Source organism: Colias eurytheme, chromosome 20 (genome assembly GCF_061535395.1).
Source record: "Colias eurytheme isolate Ceu_HAF_F1 chromosome 20, ilColEury1 Martin Lab GWU primary, whole genome shotgun sequence".
Lineage (NCBI taxonomy): Eukaryota > Metazoa > Arthropoda > Insecta > Lepidoptera > Pieridae > Colias > Colias eurytheme.
This window is the reverse complement of record NC_142999.1, coordinates 7,710,136-7,736,463: the sequence shown is the minus strand read 5'-3', so window position 1 is coordinate 7,736,463 and position 26,328 is coordinate 7,710,136. Positions and strand designations below refer to the sequence as shown.

Below are 26,328 nucleotides of genomic sequence, written 5' to 3'. Positions count from 1 at the left end.
GATTGAAGCTGCATTGTTCGGAATTCCAATAGCTTCATCAGTGATTTCTGCTTGTTTACCACATATTATTTTACTGGACATGATATACATGCGTATGAAATCCCTGAGAAGATTATTCGAACGAAAATTCAGTAAACTCAACGTAATTGGCAACGAACAAGTGAAATTTAAAATTATCAATATGAAAACTTGTTTGTTGATTTATAAGTCGATATTAAACAATTTTACTGAAGCCAGCAAGGAGATACAACTTGGGGTAATACTTGGGGTAACTTGGGGTATAGTATTTCTAGGGTATTGATCTATACTAATACTATAAAGAAGCAAAGTTTTTAGTTTGTTGCAGTATTCTAGAGTGGATAGGCTAATTTTATATCCTAGTTCAACCAGGGCTATCCTGGAACAAGTTAATTATAAATGTTATTTTGCTACACTATTATCAAACTCAATTTACTTATATTTCAGTTGATGATTATTATACTGACATGCTATCCTCAGATGTTATTTCTCGTTCATGAAATGATATGGCATATTTCTAAGCAAGTAAGTATGTATTATGCAATTGAAAAAAAATATTAATGAACTTCATTTGTACTTTTCCCATAACGTAATCGTAGTGTACACTGCATGAGCGATGAAGATATGATAAGAAACTAAACACGTTCGTTCCTAATTTTCCTGAAACAAGGGCGATTTTTGCACCAGCAAATCTTATTTCACAGCCGAGGTGGGTTGGATGGTGTGGTCAGAGTTGTCTGCGTGCCAAAAGATGTACCTGAACTAAATACACAAATTTTGCATTTATTATAATTTTCTAAATTAAAAAAAATACCTTTTTAAATTTCATTTTTTCAGGACTACCTGAACGCAGTACCGTTGATTATGAATATAAATGAAGTTCTTGCATTACTTTTTGCACCAGCGATCATTTCTGAATTGATAAGTTATGAGTATGAGCAAATCTTAAAATCTCTGTGGAAGCAAATATTGTTTTGCACAGGTAAGTGTAACCCCTTGTTGTAGAATTTAGCGCATTAACGGTGTAACCGAAATTTAAAGCTTAACCCCTAGCCAAAAAATAGATTTAAATTGTTCCTATCCTTGTATGAGGTTTAAAAATATTTTGAATAACTCAACAATCCTCAAATACTGCAATTATGTAATAATAACATGTGATTAAATGAAAACGTTTTGAAGTTGTAAAGATAACACTCTAAATCCCGTACCCAATAAAATTTATAAAATGCATTGTTTGTATTATTGTTAAATTTTCAGATAAAGCACTGCTAAAGGAGACCAGGCAAGCGTACATGTATATGAAACTGCGCCCGTTCGAGATCACAATTTGGCGAGCGATTCGGCTCAACCTCTCCATGCCCATTAGTTACATTAGTGTTTGCGTTAGCCACTTGATTGTGTTCATACAATTCAGTAGTGTTCATAAAGCTCTTAATTGATCACACGGCATTGATTTTATCTCACTCCATTTTTCTGCTACCGCATTAAATATTGTTATGAACTATGTCGTTGACTTTATTTTAATCACTTTAGATCGGAGGTGTGTGTCCTCTTCCTTACCTATCTGAGTCCTTTCCTTTGTTCCTATCATCATCTCTTTCCTTACTACATTGCATTCCTATCAAAGTGGGCAATCTTTATGCAGAGGCGTTTCATGAGCGGAGGTAACTCTTTTTCTTCTTTTTTTTTTCTTCTCTTTTTTTGCACATAAAAATACTCGGGAACTGAGTCCAGTTACATTCAATTTCGACGTTGATGGACTCATCAACGTCGAAATTGAATGTAACTGGACGTTGATGAGTCCATCAACGTCGAAATTGAATGTAAATTAATAACTGCAAATAATTTATTTACACTATACAATAGCATAGACCGTCTATTGGATGTATAGAGAAGAAAAACCATTTCTTTATTTTTAACATTCAAGTTGCCAGTTTTTGTATTTTTTATTTCTGATTTTGATGCGTCTTATTTTTTGTTAACAAATAATTATAGAAAATTCGAAATACTGTTCAATTGAATTTTGTTTTATCAGAGATGAAAAATAAAAGTCAACCCAATATAGAACCCTGTGGCACACCAGATGATATGAGTTTCCAAATAGTAGTAAATTCACATACAAAGCCCGTATTAGATCATCGACGTATGATGTATACCATCTTGGAAGGATACCTACAACAATTTCGATAAGAGCAGTGACAGATCAAAACATTTGCTGCAGCCTGTATAGATCTGTTTGCATGTATCTATCATGAATTAAAACTAGCAAGTTTGTTTTTAAAGCATAGAGTAAACGTATAAGCGAACCTCTCCATAGTTTATAAAAATAATAGCTTTCCGCTCACGGCTTCGCCCGCGTTTTTAAATAATGAACTCAATTAACACGACAACAATATAATCTATCGATATCGATCTTTGGGATGCAAGTAGGTGTAACAATCCCGATAAAATTAAAAATGTATAAATTAGCCTTACTTTGTTGCCCATATCTTTCACATGTGTTCAACTATTTGTGTTATCCACTTTGTTTTATTTATTAAATCTTCCACTCAACTTAATGAGATCGGCGAAGTGATACAACAAATAATCCTTATTGGAATTACCTTTCACTTTAGTACTGAGTTGCTTGTCAGCATAACAAGATGGATTCTACTATAAACAAACGTACAAGAAACTCAAATATACTTTTTAACCTTCTTATGGTTTTAAGATTATTCACGGGCCATTACTACGAGAGTGAAGGGTCGAAATTATATAAACTGTTCAAAATTGTATATTGCTTGTTATTTTTAAGTGTAATTAGTACGCATTGTGTCCATGAATTAATGAAAGATTTTTTAAATATTAAATTATTTCTAACAATAGAAGTCTTTTGCGGTATCTTTAAATCTATATTCTTTGAGAACTCTGTTCTCAAATTCATAACATCTATCCACAGGATTGACTATCTACTAGGTTGTAAAACTATAACTAGTATCGAAAAGATCAATGCTTACATTAACATTATTAATATTTGATATAGCTTTTTCTTTTATATTCTTCGGGTTTGATAAATTTACTATCAAAGATCTATTGTACGGATCTGCTATAGGGTTATCACTGCTTTTGAGTTATCTACCACATCTAATTTTACTGGACATTATATATATCCGTATGTCGTCACTAAGAAGATTATATGAACGTAAATTTATTAAATTCAACGTGATCGGTAACGACCAAGTTAAATTAAAAATAATGAATATTATGATATATAAGACGATCATAAACAATTTTTCTGAAGCTAGTAACGGGATACAACTGGGGGTAAATACATTCATTGATTTGTTAATTTCAAATATTTTTCATAATTTTTATAAAACCATTTTATTTTCAGTTGATGATTATTATCCTAACATGTTATCCTCAGATGTTGTTGCTTATGTATCAAATGATATTTGTAATTTCAAAGAATGTAAGTATAATCTATTTGTTTATTTATGAAAACTTCACAGCTTACAGTATGATTGACAACTAATTAAGTAAAACTGTTTAAACGTTTTATAATTGAAAAATGGGCTAATTTAATTTCCAGATAAGTACCAGTTTTATGTATCTCCAATTAACTAATAGCCCTTTTCTGGTATCATTAATTGATTATTATTAATGACCGAAACCTTTTCCTTGTTTACACGTTGTATTTATATTTCGTGTCCGAAAAATTTTATTCATAAAACGTCTTTAGTCACTCATTCATACATTGCATTGGGACAAATTTTTAATTCCGAAAATGACACACTCTGTTTTTTAATTTCAGAAATACGTTGAAGCGTTGCCAGCATTGTTTAAAATGGCTCAAACTCTAACATTACTTTTTGCACCTTGCATTCTTTCTGAATTGATAAGTAGTGAATATAAGCAAATCTTAAAATCTCTGTGGAGGCAAATATTGTTGTGTACAGGTGAGGGTAACCCCTTGTTGTAGAAATTAACGCCAATAAAGTAAATCTGCTGAGTGCTGTTATGTATAAACTAACTTAAGCGTATCTCTATTAAGCTTTAAGTAATCAAGAAACAACTTACAGAGTATTTAATTGTAATTTACTTACATAAACTTGTTGTTAACTAACTGCCCTTCACCTATAAATTGTATTATAGGTGAAAAACTGAATAAAAATTCAGTCTTAATATTTAAGAGAGTTTGCTCAGCAAACAGCATTGAAACGCATCCTGTAATATAATAGTTCAATAAAAAAACTTACGAACATATTCGGTGCTACAACCGCAATGCTTCAGCATAATATTATTTCATGAAATAATAATTTCAATTATGTAATCTAGTTTTTAATTTTCAGACGAAACACTGCTACGGGAGACCCGGCAAGCGTACATGTATATGAAACTGCGACCGTTCGAGATCACAATTTGGCGAGCGATTCGGCTCAACCTCTCCATGCCCATTAGTTATATTAGTGTTTGCGTTAACCACTTGATTGTAGTCGTACAGTTCACCAATGTTCATAAAACTCTTAATCAATAACTCATATTTATCTACACAATTTTAAATTCATCTTAAACGTTTAGTCTATGTACCTAAATCTATGTCTATATATCTATTGTAATCTTATTTGTATCTTCACTTGTACTTCAGAACTATAAAGATATAGGTTATTCAAGTAATTAATGAATTAAAACTAGGTCACATCAGCTTTCATAATTCATTGGTTATGCTATTTGCCTTTATGTTGAGCTTATTAAATTATTATAGTCCGGTAAAATAAGACATTTGTTAACAACAATAATTCCCAGAAAGTTGGCTTTCCGGGAATTTTAATAATTGGAAAAATAATTCGCAATATCATCGATCTTTAGACGCAATGCATTCGATACGCAAGTCATTTCCATGAAATACCAAACCATTTTGGATATAGATTTTAAAATAATTACTACACTTCGATAAAAGAAATTAAAACATCAAATACTAACATTTATTTGTTCATCACTACTTTACTTATCTTCCACTCAACTTAATGAGATACGCGAAGTCAAACATAACATTATATTAATCGTTTTAATCACAATATAAATTGTCTCTAACTTTAGTAGAAAGTGGTCGTGAGCAAAATGCATAGTTTCATTACAAATACTTTGAACGAAGAAATAAAAGATTCAAGTATACTTTTTACCGTTATGATGTTCTTTAGATTACTAACGGGCCATTACTATGAGTGTAAAACTTCGAAATTGTATAAAATGTTAAAAATATCATATTGTATTGGATATTCCTGTGTGATTGCACTTGCTTTTATTATATATTGGATGGCAACTCCTTTAGACGGTCGATTGTTTTTAACGGTGGAGTTGTTTTGCGGAACAATAACATCTATGTTTTTTGAGACGTCTATTCTCAAATTCATTACATCCATTCACAAAATAGATTACCTCCTAGGTTGTAAAACTGTACTTGTATCAAATCGTATGGTATTCATATCGTTATTGTTTATATTTTTTTTCGCTATCACCATATTACTCCTCCACATTAATAATTACCCGAGTATTATTGTATTATGCTCAACACCAGTATCGTTAACACTAGTTTTTAGTTATTTACCTCATATAATTTTACTGGACCTTATTTATATCCGTATGAAGTCACTGAGATTGTTATTTGAACGTAAATTTATTAAATTCAACGTGATTGGCAACGAGCAAGTTAAAATAAAAATTAAGAATACCAAAAACTGTTTGTTGATTTATAAGACGATATTAAATAATTTTTGTAAAGCCAGCAAGGAGATACAACTTGGGGTAAATATGTATATACATCTTTTATAATTAACTAGCTGTGTCCCGCGGTTTCACCCGCATGGTTCCGCTCTTGCTGGTCTTAGCGTGATGCTATATTATATCCTATAGCCTTCCTCGATAAATGGGCTATCTAACACCGAAAGAATTTTTTAAATCGGACCAGTAGTTCCCGAGATTAGCGCGTTAAAACAAACAAACTCTTCAGCTTTATTATATTAGTATTTTACAAAATTTAACTAAATTTACATTTTTTTCAGTTGATGGTAATCTTACTGACGTGTTATCCACAGATGATCTATTTCGTGTATGAGACAATGAAGCTGTGTTTTAAGCATGTGAGTATCATTAAAATGTTCTTACTGAAGATAGACAAAATATATAATTATCTTCTAATAGGGACCAAATATTTTTTGGTTTGCTAACTTACTATTTTCAAATAAATAAGTGTAAAGCCGCGTATAAATTAAGCGCGGCAAACCATCGAACATAGGCTGGCGCGCTAAATTTATACGCACCTTAAAGTTTTTCTGAAGAATATAAGTATCAAATAGTAAAAATAATATTTATCTATATTATAGGTACCATGTTTAGAGATTCGCATACTTTGAGTTAAATTCAAAAGCAAATTTTATCAAAATAACCATTGTAATAAAGGCAATACACGTTTTTACAAAGCCATAAAAACATTACTTGTGTTCACACCTTTATCTATTTTTTTTTTTGCATTTGCATGCATATAATCTTAATATATATAAATCTCGTGTCACAATGTTTGTCCTCAATGGACTCCTAAACCACTTGACCGTTAATAAAATTCACACACCATGTGCAGTTCGATCCAACTTGAGAGATAGGATAGTTTAAACATGTAGGTATGACCGGCGAAGCCGGGGCGGACCGCTAGTATAATATATGTATATATGTATATTGTATACAATTATAATCATATAATCTATATTTTTTTTAATATTGATTTCAATTTCAGGACTACTTAAAAGCAATACAGCGCTGTATCAAAATAATTCAAACTCTAACATTACTGTTTATACCAGCGATTATTTCTGAATTGATAAATAACGAATATGAGCAAATCCTAAAATCTCTGTGGAAACAAATATTGTCTTGCACAGGTGAGTATAACCCGCTTGAAAGTGATGGAGATAACCTCATTTTAAATGTAGCTACATATAAATATTTTTTTTTTTTGTGTATAATTAGTTTGTATTTCATATTCTATAAAAATTTAATTTAATTTAATAATCACACACCTATATATACAAAAAAACTTATACTACTTTTATTCTGTAGGTTTTAATTATATTAAGAAACTGCACTACACTTATAATGAAATGTTTAAAGAAAAAGAAAATTGAGATCGTTCTGCAAACTAGGGTTACAAAAATACACACAATAGTCGAAGAAAATAAACTTTCATATATACGAATTCGAAATAATTGTCAAGTTCTAAAGTTATAAATAAAAATAACTTAGAAATTAAAATTAAAAATACTTAAATTCGCATTTACTCATCTTTTCTTATTTTTTCAGATGAAACATTACTACGGGAGACACGGCAAGCGTACCTGTATATGAAGCTTCGGCCGTTCAAGATCACAATTTGGCGAGCGATTCGGCTCAACCTCTCCATGCCCATTAGTTACATTAGTGTTTGCATTAGCCATTTAATTGTGGTCATACAATTTACCCATGCTCATAAGATTCTTAATCAATAACATTATTTGGTTTGTTAAAATTGCACTTAAATGGTACTCATCAAAGTTAACCTAATAATTAAATGATAATATAACGTGTTATGATAGATGTATTTTCCTCTAGGTTATCTCAATTATTATTTTCTTTCACATTCAAACTAACATTTGCACCTTCAACTTTGTCTTTAATTCTATGCAATTATATTTACAGTAGGTAATACCGGAATTTTTTGGCCGTTGGATAACTATCAAAGGTTTGTTCCTGTGAAATAAGATTTATCGAGGTAAAAATCTCCTTTATTTCAGAAATTGTTTACTGTATTTTCTATAGAACACGTTAGGTCATCGGTCCACTTACAACCTCATATTATAAATTCGAAATACCAAATATCGAATCGAATACTGACACTATACAAACCCGCTTAAAATAAACAGTTTTAACAATTCTGTGAATATTATTCTGTGTAGTAGGTACACTGCTTATAATGCACATCCAAACATGAAGTACGAAAGAATAAGTAGCCAATCTAGACTATTTTCTAAAGCTGCTAAATTTCACACACATTTGGCTATATTTACGTGAAGTAAAACATCCAACAATATAAGTCGGATATAAAAGCAGGCCCATATTTACTTTAGATCTAATATCCATGTTAATAGCGTAGCCATTACGTATCCCATCTAAGATTAGCTATAAAGAGGTGTATTAATCACCTGCACTCCTCAATAGTGCTGAAGAGCCGAGACTAACTTTATTTTAGTCCACTCGACCCTCCAAATCCCTATTTAATGACCAGAATTTAGGTGTGTGTTCTTGTTTATTATAGCGTAGTAGGTATATTCATGCTCGGTTGAATGGCTTACAGTTTTAAGCAGAAGACTCTAAGTTATTTTTCATAAGTTTCGTTGTATTTAAAGACTTTTTTCAGTTTCATTTCTGTATACTTTATGAAATACGACACGTATTTAAAACTAGCTGTTGCCCGCATCTTTGCCCTATCTATCATAATGGCTGTACCTATCATAATGGTTAAATAGAACACTATTTACTGTCGAATTGTCCCGTAATATTTTTATAACAGAATTTCAGTTTTACTTTGCTCGTGCTTTCGTTTTGTCAGTGTCTTGAAACTATTAATCTAAATAAAATGTTACAAAAATTCCAGATACGAAACACTTTATGATGAACACCCTTTACATGAACACTTTACGTAACAATTTCTTCTCGTATCAAATGCCCTGACATTACCGTAACTGCATCACACACTGTATAATTTTCACATACGTCTGTCTGTCCGCGATATACTATATTTACATTCGTCCCTTTGTTTGACGCGTAATTACTGTGTTCCGGTCCATTCCTACTGATATATTGGACGGGATTTGTCAATGCTTTCACATACGTTAGATTAGCACACGGTATTAATAGTTGTATTGTGTAAATATTAAGGAAATTTTAAGAATTAAGATGTCATAGATTTTAGGCGTTATTTATGTACTGTATTGTGCATCCCGATTTTTATAAAGTAGTTAGTTTTATGATCGATCTATTAAACAATATTAATGTCGTAAAATTTGATTGTAAAAGAACTTAGGTAAAAATAATTATTATAGTAAATTGCATCCATGTGATTGAGTTACTAGGTTCAACTTTACTAAAGGTAAGAATTTTCACCGTAACTCAATAATATAATAATATCTATTTTATAATTTAATAATTCAAACGAATCTGATGAATAAGAAATAAATTCTTAATGAAATGGCAAAGTTCATTATTTTAACTTTAAGCTTTCATGGAATTACCTTACCTTCATCACTACATAGTATAAAACAAAGTCGCTTTCTCTGTCCCTATTTCCCTATGTCCCTTTGTATGCTTAAATCTTTAAAACTACGCAACGGATTTTGATGCGGTTTTTTTTTTAATAGATAGAGTGATTCAAGAGGAAGGTTTTAGTATATAATTTATTAGGTTTCAGACAAAGCGGGCGAAGCCGCGGGCGGTAAGCTAGTATCTAATAAAGACATGTAGAAAGGGCGAAGCCGGGGCGGATAGCTAGTGTAGAAATATTTGTTCACACACACATGAGTTTCTTTCCTCGCTTCTCTAATATCGTATAGTTTATATTTTTTTTTAAATAATAAATTTTGCTAAAAGGAATAGCTAGCGAAATCCTTAAGACCCTAGTCTTTATCTGTATATAATGATTAATGTTAGTTCTCAAACACAATACCCGTCTAACTATTGTTGTCGTTAATTAATGAACCGAACTTACAATGAAATGTAAATTGCTTTTTGCTTTACTTTTAGTATCGCAAATTTTAAGCTTTGGAAAATACTTCTTAAAAAGACATTCTTAGTCTTAATAATAGATATATTATTGTAAAAAAATAATATTAAATTTAAATTAAAAAAACACGTTAAACTAAAAAAATAATCGCTTGTTATACCCATTGTTAATTCAATTTTAAAATCATTTTATAAAGTGGTGGCAAATGAATGCTCCCAACTACACAAAAAAATCATAAAAATCAAGGAGAATGGTATCACTGTGACAAAATCTATACTATATAATATTAAATATTCTAAAGTTGAAGTGTTTGTTTGAACGCGCTAATCTCGGGAACTGCTGGTCCGATTTGAAAAATTCGGTGTTAGATAGCCCATTTATCGAGTAAGGCGGCTATATCATCTCGGTAAGACCAACAGGAGCGAAGCCCTGCGGGCACAACTGCGGAGCACAGCTAGTATTTTTATATTTATAAATTTCAAACCACAATTCTATCCTTTCTATATTTATTTTCGTATATTCGCAAATAAATTATTCCATCGGTAATGCAAAGGCGTGGTTCCTGTCACTTGATATGATTTATTTGCGCAAGCTTTCTGCTTTCCATTCTCTTGAACATTGCAGATAATTAAGTACATTTCGTATTATTTTGGAAGAATATAAAAAAATGTCACATACTTTTTAGATTAACTGGCTGAACCGGGGAATTAAAGAAAAGATTGATCTGCTAAGACACCTACGTTGGCTTATTGCAGATATTTATTTGGCCACTTAAAAATGCTTCCGCATATTTTGCACTAGGAATAATTTCTAGTGATCGTTTCCACTAGAACACAAAACTTACTGAAAATTTTCATAAAATAGATACAAAATTTTTTTTTTTCTAAATCAAGTAACTAAGTATCTCTATAATTAAATATTTGATTTGTTTTATTTATTAGATGTATAATAATATTTCTAAGCCATTTATTTCCCTTACAAATCAAGCAAGCACTATAACTATAAATAGTTTGGAAAATCCAAAAGTGCACGCCTCATAATTTTTTTTAATAATTATTTATTAATTATTATTTTTGTTTATTTAATAACAATTAAACCACATCGAATCAGACCCTGAAAAATGAAAGGGTTCTATTCCTGAGCATACTCAAGCGTAAGAGAAAAAAAAAGACTCGATTAGTAAAGTATTTCGGTCGCTATCGTGTTAACAAGAAAAAGGATCCGCACATACAGACACACGGACGTCCAAGACAGAACTTTTTTAAACTGTTTTTTAACTAGTTAACAAAAATGACATCAAAAATATCATGAATGTTAAAAATAGTGTTTTTTCTTAATATGTGTGTGTATGTATTATCTTACAAGTGCAATGTATGATACATAAAGACATTTTAAGTTTGAAAAATCAGATGTTTTGCGCGAAGTGACAGTAGTACCCACCTCAACGCTTCGCTTATGAGGCGTGCAAAAGTCGACCTCAAGGGACCAAATCTTTCTTCATTCGAAAGGTATTTTAAATGAAATTAATATGTATTTTATGAGGATGTCCTCTTGTAACAAAAAGTCTAACAGATATTTATAAGGGAATTCATTTTAATCATTTATCCATACAAATGAAGCATACATTTTATATGTATGTTTTAATAAAGCGTGTGCTGCATATTAGCATACAAAATGAACCCGTCAGCGCGCAGCTGGTGCACATTATGACCACTCTACTGATTGAAATTGTCCATATATAGATAATAATATATGTATTTGGTTGTATTGTACGTACGTTATGTACACGTATGTTTTGGTTTTTAATTAATAAAGTAGAGACACGACATTATGAATAAGTTAATAACTACACGAAAGATATATGAATGTTTTCAAGATTAAAACGGATAAAATGATACACACAGATCAATTTAACGAGATTAACTATTTGTAATGTAATTAAACTGTTTGTTAAACATCTATCTCTATCTACTTTCATTTTTATCTTTCGCAATGTTTCAAATTTCTTTTATATATATATCAAGCTTTCTTATATTTTCGAATCGCTAAATTAATATTAAAACAAAGCCCTTATTTATCACCATCTAGTTAACAGTTTAGTCCACAATTTACATGAAAAACAATGAGTCGCAAATTCATCTCAAGCTAGATTAAATTTCAGAGATCTCTGAAAGGTTTATCGTAAGAGAAATAGGTTAATATACCACTAGTGTTTATGTAGCATCCGAATGTATTGCCCTGGACCATGCAAGGCTGACAGACATTGCAGCCTTAAATTCGAAGTCTTCATGAAGGCATGTAAATCACCCCTTAGAGGCCGGAATAGAAATATACTGAATGCAGGACTGGACAAATTTAACAGACAGTTTGAATGCGTATTGTAAACAAAGATATAGGGGACTGGATGCCGCAGTGATCAATTGTGAACAAATTTGAAAGAATGAATAGACAGTAGCATCAGAACAAGAAACTAAACATTTATGAAAATATTTAAATAGGTACATTAACTTTAAATACATTAAATTACAAATCTAAGAATAATTAAATCAAATTTAATTGATATGGAAAGATGAATACGATTATATCTATACTTCACTATTATATCTGTGTTATACCGCATGTTTAAATAGATTAGAATGTGTGAATTTGGAACTTAATTAATCTTTTATTCCATGTATTGTAATTTTTAACCAACCAATGGATCCACTAATTTATAAATAATCTTATAACAATAACATAACTTATAGTAATTTCGTAAAATATGTATACTTTCATTGAATAATTGTTATTTGTAGCATATATATAAGTCCCTATATTTTATTTGTTCGCAACGATTTTTAAATGTATCAGCACTGCTTTGCATAATATTATCTAAGTATATGATGAATGCATCAATCTTAAAATGGAATCATATTCAAGCTAAATAAGGTGTGACGATATTGTGCAGGGCTTGTAATATGAATAAATAAAACAAAACACACAACTTTAATTATGTATAAATGTATTCTAACATCTAACATCAACATTGTTATCTATTGCCTGTACTTAGCCATTCTGTTCACATCCTTGGAAGCACCTTGGGAATAAGCCGCTGATCCAAACTTACTTCAGCAATAAAATGTGGCTTCTCCCTCGAACGCCAAAGTTTCCGTTCCTAATGATATCTACTGTGACTCAATTTCATCTGAACTTGAGCGCAATTTGTGCAAATTGCTAAGGAGTTGAGACGTTATCGCAACTCAGAGCTCTAATGTAGTACATGTTTATACATGTCTTGGAGATATTTTAGTTAATTGGAATCGGTTTTAGCACGTTGAATAGATGTAGTTATGAATGCACCCTTGGTGCCGTTTAAATTAGTTGTATAATAATCGGAATATTCATATACAAATTGGGTGCTCTTTAATATTTTAGTCGTATTATTCTTATGCAATCCCACACTGATTCGGCTAAAGCCTGTGTTTTACATATACAGGGTATCCCACTATTGGTATACTAAGCGCGAAGGGACTTGTAGTTTTGCATACACTGATCACGAAAAAAATACTTCAACAACAAAATTACATTAAAAAAAATTTGCAAAATTTTTCTTGAAAATCCATGTTCTCTTCTCTAGCTTCGCGGAGCCGGCATATAAAGCTTCGCTAATGTGAGCATTTTGTCTGTGAAAACATAATCTTAAACGATAGGTCCAAGATGTTAGCAAATCTGGGTGGGTTGCTTGTTATAGGTGTACACATAGAGTTTTAAGAATTCATCTATTTGAAAAAAAACTGCGTCTGGAATTTTATAAATGTTTTTTACGTACTCAGCGTATGCAAAACTAGAACCTCCTTTGAGCTTAGTATATCAACAGTGGGACACCCTGTATACTTTTATATGAAGATAAGTGGTTTTATCACAAGATTGTGTCGGATGCTAAGCTTATATTCATGATAATAATGGTAGAGACATTAAGCTGCCAAATTCTCCAAGAACCCTACTTAATGCTTATTATAGACATAGATGTAGTACTTTTAAGTTACAAACTAATTATACATTTGAAATAAAATAATGAAATACAACAGAAACATAAATAAATGGCAAAAAGGATACCACTTCAGAATATGTAAAATGTTGAAATTTTATAGTTCTATGACAAAAACTATGAAATTGTAATTATAGAGTAGGAGAAGAATATATGATTAATCAGTAGCTGAATGATATTAGGCGCACTAAATATTATGTTCATGAGATGGCAGATATGGTCCAGGTTACAGAATAATCGTTTTTACCAAATAAAGTATTATTTAACGAAGAATTAACGTCACAATCATAAATATTCAAAGGATCAGTATTTTTGTGGTAATTCGGTGATCTGAACTATGGTTATTATAATAAGTTTTAAATTATTTGCAAGATGGTAAACAACAAAACATTTCATTTGTGAATAATTGCATTTGCCATGCTGAAGTAGATATCTTGGTAACTAAAATAGGTAACTCATCAATTGCATTATAAATACAATTAACAAAACAAATAAGACTTGACGTTCTGTATTGTAAGAACCACAGATAAATAATATAATACTGTAAGAATACATAATATTAGTCACGTAATGTACATAATAATATATTTATGTACTTTCTAAATGAGCGTACTTCTAACGAATGTTTATTTTCCTTGTGTTCTTACGTTACATAGTTTTATAATAAAAATTATAAAATAAAACATAGCTCCAATAGTTTATACTCTTATCTAAACTAATCTATACCTCTATACTAATATTATAACGCTGAAAAGTAAGTTTGTTAAGTTGAACACGCTAATCTCCGAAACTTCAGTGTTATATAGCCCATTTATTCAGGAAGGCTATAGACTATTATATCATCACGCTAAGTAAGACCAACAGGAGCGGAGCCACGCGGGTGAAATCGCGGAGCGCAGCTAGTATACTAATATTAATAAAAGTTTTAGTTTGTTTGTTTAATTGAACGCGCTAATCTCAAGAACTACGTGTTCGATTTGAAAAAAATATTTCAGTGTTAGATAGCCCATTTATTGAGGTAAGTTATAGACTATATAACATCACACTAAGACTAATAGTAGCGGAACAATGCGTGTAAAACTGCAGAGCATAGCTTGTATATTATAGAGCCGGGAAGAACGGCTCGTCGTTTATAACATGGACAGCATTCTGTGGTGTAAACAAACAATATGCTAATTTGTTGACACTGATGATCTGATAATCATTTGATTTGTCATGCATCGCTGCTAAACTCTATATTATTATTACATTAGCTTCACCATTAGCCAATATTGTGAATACCTTTTGCGTATAGTAAACTTTAGTTAATTTGTGCTGTCAATCAAATGACATGATGTATGAATCTATTTAGTTCGAGGCACATAATACACTATTGTTCTTAATTAAAATGTTCTACTTAACATTAATAAATAATAAATAAATAAATATTTCGGGACAATTTTCACACACGGCACGATCTGATCCCATACTGAGCTTTCGCTTGTGTTATGGAAACCAGATGGCTGATAAATATAGATATATTATTTTAAATAAATACTTATATTATAGATAATTAACACCCAGACACAGAGCAAACATCTATGTTCATCACACAAACATTTGCCCCGGGTGGGAATCGAACCCACGACCTTTGGCTTGGAAGGCATGGCCACTACCAACCAAGACAACCGGTCAGTCAGTAATTACATTTAACAATTTAACAAAAATTTGAATACCAAAAATTAAAAAATACTAAACTGCATCTGTAAAATGGTGCGCAGATTTAGGAGATAACGTGGATTAATCGTGTAATTAATAAAATAGTAGCAGAACCAAGGCAATACAATTTTTTTCGATCATAGAGGACTCTCTATTGAGTCGAATTATGAGTCGTGCAATATTTGGTTGTATCTGGTAAATCGCATTTTGCATAGATGATAAAAAGTAAAAACATTTTATGTAAAAATCCTTAGACCAGAGTAGCTATTTACATTAAATAATTCTTCAAATATACATATAACATTTTACTTGTGTTATATGTTATTTCTGAACTGCGCAGCAACGATGAGGTGTGAGACACAAACGCTAACAAAGTTGATTGGTAGAGAGATATTTAAGGGAATTGTACGAAAAATATACATCTTGATGGGTTGATTGGTTATCGTGAATAGAACACGCCGTATTTCAGAACGAAGAGTTTCATCTGAAATCGGAAAAGAACCATAGTAAAAGTTATTTAATTAATAAGCAAAACGATTTATCCCTATCTCTACGATACTGGGAAAGTAGAGTACAGAAAAATAAACTTGGTCTGTCTGTCTGTCCCTTCATTGAAAAAGACTGCACCGATTTAGATGAAATTTAGCAAAAAGTTAGCATTAATATAGCTTTAATCCCGGAAATCCCAAGGAACAGAGGATATGCGAGTTTTCTTTTGACAATACGGAGGAAGCCGCGCGTGGAAAACTAGTATATATTATAATCGATTACGAATATAACTATCATATTTTATACCTTTCCAAAAGACTGCCTGATGCATTAAAATCTTGATAATCCTCTCACATTCACCGTTAATTAATTCTGCTATAATTGCCGGCACAAATAACATAACTATCATGAGCAGGGCAGAACAGACTAAAAATATCACGTCGTTTATTGGCCAGATCTAAAAGAAACATTAGGTAGGAGTATTTACAAAAATTATTACATATTTAGTTACATTTCTTCGAATTAGTTTATAAAATTTAAACTTACTTATAAATACTACAAATTTTGCGTTATTAAAGAAACTAGATAGACTAAGAATTACATCGTTTGTAAATATAATTTATTTCGACACGTGTATGGTAAAAAATGATACTCAAAAAATGTGTGCGTGTACGTGTACTACGTGTAGGTAGGGAAAAGAAAAAGATGGCGCGTAACGGAAGAATGTCACGCGTAACAAAAAAATTTTACACTAAATTTTTTTCCAACCCCGATAAAGAAGTTTCACTTCTAAAAATAAAATCAACTTACTGGGTTTCCAAACAGAACGATAGTCTCCCAAAGTTGCGATAAAGTTTCAGGATAATTAACCAGTATAGAAATAAATAACTGAAAGCATATTATACAAAATTAATTGGAAGTTGGTAATTGAAAATATATCCATTATATCAATAAAACGTGCATTTTTCAACCAACTCAATAAATTTTCTTAATTCAACTGTTTTTTGGGATTGTTGACCCAGACCATAGAAATCTAAATAACAAGACACTAGAAGTCGTAAGCGTGCGTGACCTTGTCGCCACTCAGGTGATTTGCACATCACCAGTGCATTCGTCACTGTTCAGTTGCTCTGGAGACCTATGAGTGTATACATGGTGTGTTTCAGCAATTCCCATTGCGGAAATTCTTCCACAAGTTGTAATTATAATTATAAAGGAATAATATTTCATCGGAAAATATTTTTTTTTAGAAATAATGCCGTTTTTCCTTAAAATTATAGAATATTTACAAGTATTACGAGTGTCACCATAGTAATCGAAATAACAATGAATGACACAGTCGACCATTCTTATTATCACGTTTGTTCGTATTGGAGCAAAAAGTCTCATATACTTAAGGATGTTATTCTAAAATAAACCGTAAATTCGTGCGTTAGGATACATATTCAAAAGCTTAATTTAATAGATAAGTTAGTTTTCACTAAAATCAAGCTGTCCAATAAAAGGCATAGTTTACTTGTGTGTACTGTTTAGCTTTCGGTTTGAATGTGTTGATTTTGGCGACAGCGGTTTTCATACGAATTATGACATTAAAGCACTTCTATGTGTCTTGTTATTTAGATTTCTATGACCCAGACCTTTTGCCTGGGTGAACCTTTTTGTTAAAATTACCTATTAAAAGATACCTAATTAAATAGTATATTCAATTCGACTTACCGTTATATTCATGTCTCTCTCCACAAGATGCATGTTATTTATCAAGCATTCGTAAACTCGCAAGCACTTTCTCAAATTCTGTTTCCTGTATTCAATCATATCCCGACCAATAACGTTAACAGAAAAAAACTTACAAGTGAAGAATTTCCTTAGCGTCTTTATTCGGCTGTGCATAACATCTATTTCTATTATTTGTGGCATATAACTCAAAGATATCGACAGAGAAATCATAAAAACGAAACACGATTTATCTGAGTCAATAATAAACAGCGCGATCTGTATTAAAATTATACCAAACAACATTACATAGATTTTGGTATTAACTATCCTCGAGTTGAAATCCAAAATCTTATCGGAATCGAGAATCCGAAAGAAGAATATGATAATTTTTTTTTCAAAGAAAAACGACTTCATTATAGTGAGATAAAATTCAATTCCTGTATACAAAAAGGGATTTGTCACATCGAAGCTAATGCGATGGAATAAAAACACGCTTATGACAAAAATATAAGATGAACAGTAAATCCTTTTCAATATATTGTATCGTTTTGCAGATTGGAAATCGTAATAATGCCCAAAGAGCATTCGAAGAAACATCAATTGAGTTAAAGCATTAATATATTTTGTCTCGCTTTTACTTTTATAAGAAATCATGTCGATATTAAAACAATTTTATTGCACACGTGCGTTTTAGTACGCCGTTCGATGCTATTAATTTATTTAGTTGAAATATTGATCAATATTTTTCAAATGCTTTTAAGAATCTAATTAATGAAACAAACATAAAGGTAATAAAAGCAACGCAGTACAATAATTACATTTATAATCTATTTTTACTTTACATTGTTAATTATACATGTACAGTTTAGTAAATACAATGTTACAAAAAAAACATACCTTAAAATATTTATAACAATACCTGAAATTTAAAAAAATGTATGCGTGTTTTAGAGTACACACGTAAGAAGTGAAACTTCTTTATGACCTTAAAAATGTCACGAGTATGGCGTAACGCAAAAATGTCACCCGTACGGCGTAACGCAAAAATGTCACGCGTACGGCGTAACGCAAAAATGTTACACTAAATTTTTGTCCAACCCCGATAAAGAAGTTTCACTTCAAAAAATGTGTGCGTGTACTAGTGTACACACGTAAGCAGTGAAACATCTTTATGACCTTATATTTCAAAAAATAATTTACTATAAATGCAACTTTACAGAAACACGTCGAATCACGCATGGTCCCTACCATAAGAAAAAGATGGCGCGTAACGGAAAATGTCACACGTAACGAAAATATGTTACACGTTAAATTTTTTTTCCAACCCCGATAAAGAAGTTTCACTTCAATAAAGTAAAGAAAATTAAATGGTATTAACACGTATTAATAAAAAAAAGTTGCCTGAACCTAGTTTAATATTATATTATCTGTGCCTGAACTTAAATTTCATTCTGTGTTCCATTTTTATTCTATGGTTTGACGTCTGCAATGCGCGCCAAAGAAGCTAAAGCATTAGAAAGAGACAGACTGATATGAAAAGCTTTAATATTATTTTAGGGCCGATTTTTCAATCGCTAATTAAAACTTACCCGTCCAATAAAGTAGGTAATAATATTAAAATGTCACCTGTAAACAGTCAAATACGGGCAATTAGAATACATTTTGAAATAGTAGTTTAATACGTTATTCGACGAATAAGTTTTGACCAAGGATTAAAAAATCAGCTCTTAGTAACCTAAATTATAGAGAATGATTAATGAAGCGTTTTATGAACATTGGTGAACTGTACGACCACTATCAAGTGACTAACGCAAATACTGATGTAACTTATGGGCATGGAGAGGTTGAGCCGAATCGCTCGCCAAATTGTGATCTTGAATGGCCGAAGCTTCATATAAACATACGCTTGCCGTGTCTCCCGTAGCAATGCTTCATCTGTATACAATAGATGAATTAATGAGAATTTAACTATTTTTAATATATTATGTATGTCACTTTCAAGGGATACACTCACCTGTGCAAAACAATATTTGCCTCCACAAAGATTTTAAGATCTGCTCGTATTCGTTATTTATCAATTCGGAAATAATCGCTGGTATAAAAAGTAATGTTAGAGTTTGAATTATTTTGATAAGTCCTGGAATGATTTTTGTGTATTCCTGAAATATGTAAAACTATTGTAGAAAATAATTAAAAAAAAATTATGGACACGTATGCAAATGTGAAAAATAAGGAATGAAAATTTTATTTTCAACTTATAAATTTCAGTTATAAATAAAAATTTGAAAATATTTTAAGAAAGTTTTATAATATTAGATATGTATTCTCGTAATGAAATTGATTGCGTTTATATTAGTTGTTATAAAAAGATGGGTTAAACCGCAAAGCTTATGTATAAATCTAATTCATGCACATATTTTACAGTTCTATAATACTTACAGTCTCCGAATATAACATTATAATTTCATTCACGAAATATATCATCTGCGGATAACTTGTCAATATAATGATCATCAACTGAAATTGGAAATATGAGTTTGCTTTACCTCTACAATTTTCTTGCTAACCTGCGCTACTTAGCTTGTTTTGAGGAGGAATATATTTCCATGGTTTTAAATTGCAGCTCTGAAGTCGTAGCATAATGTTACACAATACATACGTAGTCTAGCTTTCCTCGTTATATAAAAATGATTTTGCTTTTCAACTCGATATAGAAGTTTCTGAGATTAGCATCTTCAACCAAACAAACAACCACAATATTAATAGAGATTAGTAATTGACAAATGAACGTAGATATTTACCCCAAGTTGTATCTCCTTGCTAGCTTCAGAAAAATTGTTTATGATCGTCTTATATATAAACAGACAGGTTCTGATATTAATAATTTTAAATTTGACTTGTTCGTTACCAATCACGTTGAACTTGATACATTTACGTTCAAATAATTTTCTCAGCGACTTCATACGGATATAAATAATGTCCAGTAAAATTATATGTGGTAATACACTACAAGCTAGTGCTAAAGAAACAGGGATTAAGTACAGTATAGTCGTAATCGGGAAATAAAAGATGTACAAACATGATAGTGAAACAGCAATATAAAATATAAATAATAACCACACAAATATTGTACGGTTCGATACAAGTACAGTTTTACAACCGAGAAGGTAATCCATCTTGTGTATTGATTTAATGAATTTGAGAATGGAGCTCTCAAAGAAAAACGACTTTATTACACCGCAGTAGAATTCTATTGCAAAAAATAAATTAATATCAATAGATGTTGCCATAAAGAAATTAATATAACCCACACACACAGCCTAATATGAAACAATAAGTAATTTTCAATACTTTATATAAGTTCGCCGTATCGCACTCATAGTAATGGCCCGTTAATAATCTTAAAATCATTACAATGTTAAAAAGTACATTTGAATCTTTTCGTTGTTCGTTCAAAGTGTTGGTACTCAAAGAATTCATCGTGTTACGCTGACAAGCAACTCAGTACTAAAGTAAAAGGTAATTTCCAGTCATTCTATAGGAAAATTTATTATGCCGATTATGACTGCCGATCTCATTAAGTTGAGTGGGAGATTTATAAAGTAAAATATAGTGGACAACATAAATAATTGTGTACATGTTAAAGATATGGGTAATAAAGTAACATTATTTGAAATATTTGTGTTTATATTCAGGTTATCGTAATCTACAAATGGTTGGTATTTCATAGAAATTACTTTTTTATCGACTGCATAGAAAACATCGAAGGATATCATAAGGATATCTTCTTGTCTTATATATAAAATTCTCGTGTCACAATGTTAGTCTGCATACTCCTCCGAAACGGGTGGACCGATTCTCATGAAATTTTCTGTGCATATCGGGTAAGTCTGAGAATCGGCCAACATCTATTTTTCATATGTACCACGGGCGAAGCCGGGGCGGACCGCTAGTTAATTTATAATATGACTAAGAATAATTAGGATGTATATGATGTAGACAAATATTTATTTTTCTTCCGAGGATGGAGCAGTTTATTTAAAGATGCCAATAAATACCAAAGGAAAAGTTTACAAGATTGCAGCAAGACCCGCCTACGTATGGGTGCTGACTGCTGAGCAATTAAAAAAAGAGAGTGTAGGTATGCCAAACCTGTCAGACGTGAATCTCCTTTGACAACGTAGACAGAGAAGATTCAAAGATACCAAAATCGTCGCCTTATTCCATGACGTGACGGTATTGCCATAACGTGACCTTGAAATTTTACTCTCAATGCGCCTAAGAATTTTCACTTCAAAAGCTGAAGAACAGCGCATTGTTAACGAAAAAAAAAATTGGTTGTCTGTAAAGTCGGTTTACTGACGATAGTTGAACGTGACAACGTCCGATTGTGCTTCTTTGTCGCTCGTTCCGCGCTCTCGCTTGCACTTCAAGCCTTATACATGGAACGCCTCAGAGTGAGGTAACGCCGCATGAGTCATGTTTTTTCGTGCGTGCAGCCGGCTCAATTGAATTATAAGACGTTGTCACGTCAATAAGAGAAGCAAAAGAAGAGATAAGAATTGCCATACTAAGACGCTTACCTTTTAAAGCGTAACCTTTATATCAGTACATAATCTTTCTTATATATAAAAATGAATCGCAAAATGTGTTGGTAAGCGCATAACTCGAGAACGGCTAAACCGATTTCGATAATTCTTTTTTTATTATATTCCTTGAAGTACGAGGATGGTTTTTATGTAGAGAAAACGTAAATATGTACCACGGGCGAAGCCGGGGCGGACCGCTAGTATCAAAATATATGAATACATGTGTAGATATTATATCCAACCAAAAATGTAAATGTGATATAAAATCCAAGTACAATATTAAAATGTTTTATCTTAAAACTAAATGAAAACATTCCTAATCTTTTCACATTCGCCATCCTATATATATTCCTATATATATACAGTATTATCTATGGTTTTATAAATTATCATACAAAATCGGATGTTAAAATTTAGATTAAATAAAAATGATTACTGTATACTACCATGTTATTTATTTATTTATTTAACTCTTAAATTTTATCAATGAATTAAAGCATCCTTACTGATATTATAAATGGGAAAGTGTTTGTTTGACTTACTTTAAAGACTATTGATTAATAGTTTTATGAACATTGGTGAACTGTACTATTACAATCAAGTGGCTAACGCAAACACTAATGTAACTAATGGGCATGGAGAGGTTGAGCCGAATCGCTCGCCAAATTGTGATCTCGAACGGGCGCAGTTTCATATACATGTACGCTTGCCGTGTCTCTCGTAGCAATAATTCGTCTGAAAAATTTAAGATCCATATGACGTAATTATAAAGAAAATAAGTCAGTTTTCAATTTAACATACATATGTTTATTTAGATTTGTAGGATTGCCTCCATGTTACCAATAAACTTTTGGCTTCACCATTAATTTTCTAATTTCTCCAACGCATCTCTTTTTAATTAATATCTCTAATAAGGGAATACACTCACCTGTGCACGACGACATTTGCCTCCACAGAGATTTAAGGGTTTGCTCATATTCATAATTAATCAATTCAGAAATAATGGCTGGTGCCAAAAATAATATGAGAGTAAGGGTTATTTTAGTGAATGGTGGTATAGCACCTATGTAGTCCTGAAATTTAAATCATACAAATTACCAACAAATGTTTAAATTGTTTACTTATTAACATTTGTAACGGAACCGCTTTTCCACCAGAGATGTGCTAGGATGCTTTTTTTTTTGTGTGGTGTGATGCGTAGCGAGGGATGTGTTTGTAAAGAACCGAAAGTATCGCTTCAAATGTGTTTGAAGCAAAATAATGTCTATGGTAAATCAATGCTGTGATAGTTAAATAAAAATAATCTTTCATGACCTTTGTTTAATAAAACATAGCAATTGTGATACTTACATTCTTTTTTTTTTTTAATCTTTTTTATTAAGGGATTTTAGTCCTAAAGGACGATGCCAATCCCATCGTACCTTATATACAAATATTTAACACTTCAGAAACTATCTTAACTATATTTTAAATTTAAATTTGAATAGCATTCTAGCTGCATCAGAGTGTGGTGCAGCTAGGATGCTATGATATGCACCGACATTCAAAACATTTATTTTAAAATTTGTCAATAAGTCTTTTCTTTTGACATCATTCCGGACACACTCCATGAGGAAGTGTTGGATATCGTCATATTTATGACAAAATTCGCAGTTGGGCGAGTCAGCTTTTTTCAGGAGATAAGCAAAACTTCCGCACGGTACGTGTCCGGAACGAAGTCGAAAAGCGGTTACAGTTTCGCATCTATTAAACTTATTGCTATAAAACCATGGTATGTGAAGAGGCTCACATTGTATGCTCTTGTACCAAATGCCCTTTAGTCTTGACCTTTCATTAAAATACTCTTTGAACCTATTTAAACACTTAAATTTGAATTTTGTTAGAACTTCCGAATAATTTGGTAAGTAATCGATTTCTTCTCCATCTAAAATAGCCGTTTTTGCTAGCCTGTCAGCCTCTTCGTTACCACTCAGACCGATATGGGAAGGAATCCATTGCAGTGCCAAAGTAACATTGGAGTTATTAAAATTATTAATTTGTTCTATTATTTTGTATGCTATCGGGAAACCTCTCTTACCGGACACACAACGTTTAAGATGATGAAGGGCACTTTGACTGTCTGTGAGAATAACTATTCTTTGGGCATTTATATCAGCGGCATAGATTAAAGCCTTAGACACTGCAAGTAATTCCGCTGACATTATGGAAATGTAACTATTATTAATTTTATATTTATAGGAGTATTTTCTATTGGGGTCCCAAAAAGCAAAACCAAGGCCATTTACAGTTTTAGATCCATCAGAATAAATACAATTGTAACCGATGAATTTATTGTGGAGTTCATTCAAAATATCTAGTTTTATCTGTTGATCAAGATATTGAGACTTTGGACCATTTATACAATCTAAGTTAGTAAAAATGTTATTTTGTAAATTAATATTGGACACCCATGTGTCTAGAGTAAACGTATGGAGTAAATCAGATGTTGAGACCGGGTCTTCACGAGTATCCTTATAGCAGGTTGCAAGCAATGGTTTCTTTTTATGATTCCAATAGCTTCTATCACATAGATTATACAGTTCACTTAATAGTGCATTATTAATATTGCTATTCCAAGAGTGTGTTTTTAAACAGAACTTATAAGCTAAATACAATCTTCTTACACTCATCGGTGGAATGCTCAGCTCGCATTCCATAACATGAATAGGAGTGGTCTTTAAAAAGCCACCAATAATTCTCAGTGCCTGGTTTTGCAGTCTGTCAATCTTAGATAGGTGACAATTGGCTGCATTATCGTATATGTAGCTGCCATAATCTAAACGGCTTCTTATAATCGCAAAATAAATCCTACGTAGGTGAATGGGATGTAGACCCCAATTGGACCCAGCTAATACTTTGAAACAATTCAAAAACTTCAAAGCTTTTGCACAACACTCATTTATGTGTTTTCCCCACCTAAGAGATCTGTCTAACCAAAAACCTAAGTATTTAAAACAATCAACGGGGCTTAATAAAGATTTATTAATATAAATTTGGACCTGTTGCATTCTACGGGCTCTACTAAACACACAGTACCTAGACTTTGTACCAGATAATTCCAAACCCAGTTGTTCCACCAATCTAACAAAACTATTAAGTGCTTCTTGCATGTTTAAAACACTAACTTCAAGTTTCCTTTGCTTTTCAAAAATTACGAAATCATCAGCGTATTGACATATAAATACTTGATTGATATGCTGACAAACACTAGTAGTTACAATATTAAATAATAAAGGCGATAAAGGGTCACCTTGAGGAATACCTTTATTTGTCGACCGTATCAAAAATTTATCCTCATCATCACACTGGATTTGAAGGTGTCTTAACCGCAAAAACTCCCATAAATATGTGCATAACCTTATGCCCACCTTTAGTTCATCCAAAATACTAATTACTCTAGAAACCAGTACATTGTTATAAGCACCTTCAATGTCTAAGAAACATGCAAGTGTTGGAGTATTGTAGGTAAAGCCTATTTGAATGCTTGAGACAAGGCGCACTAGACAATCCAAGCTAGATTGACCTCTCCTAAATCCGACTGTATTACGAGATAATATGTTGTGATGTTCGACATACCATTCGAGTCGTCTACATAACATTAAATGAAAGGTCTTACACAAACATGACATAAGGGCAATCGGACGAAGTTTTGAATGTCCGTTGGAACTATTTTTTGGAATGGGCAATATATTTATATTTCTCCATTGAGCAGGAACACAGCCATAGGTATAAATTAAATTATAAAGATTTAGTAAGAAACGTTTACCGCTTTCTGGAAGATTATATATCATACTATAATAAATACCATCCAAACCAGGAGAAGTATCTTGCTTTTTTAAGCAGTTTACCATCTCATGCATAGCAAAATGGTCATCAAGTTTGGTGCTAGATGTACCAAAAGTAGGTGGAGGTTCAGATACGAAGTCAGGTGTTAAAGTGGACAATAATTCTTCTTTGGCTTTGTC

General features: G+C 31.6%; 1 protein-coding gene across 1 annotated transcript; it reads right to left on the bottom strand.

The window, feature by feature from the left end:
- Positions 1–19,338: 19,338 nt before the first annotated feature.
- On the bottom strand, positions 19,339–21,115 carry LOC149899777 (uncharacterized). Its single transcript, XM_090114045.1, has 3 exons — positions 21,112–21,115; positions 20,644–20,754; positions 19,339–19,670 (listed from the first exon to the last, which is right to left on the bottom strand). Exons 1-3 carry the CDS (start codon positions 21,113–21,115, stop codon positions 19,489–19,491), a joined length of 297 nt encoding a protein of 98 aa, XP_089970171.1. The 3' UTR covers positions 19,339–19,488.
- Positions 21,116–26,328: the final 5,213 nt, after the last annotated feature.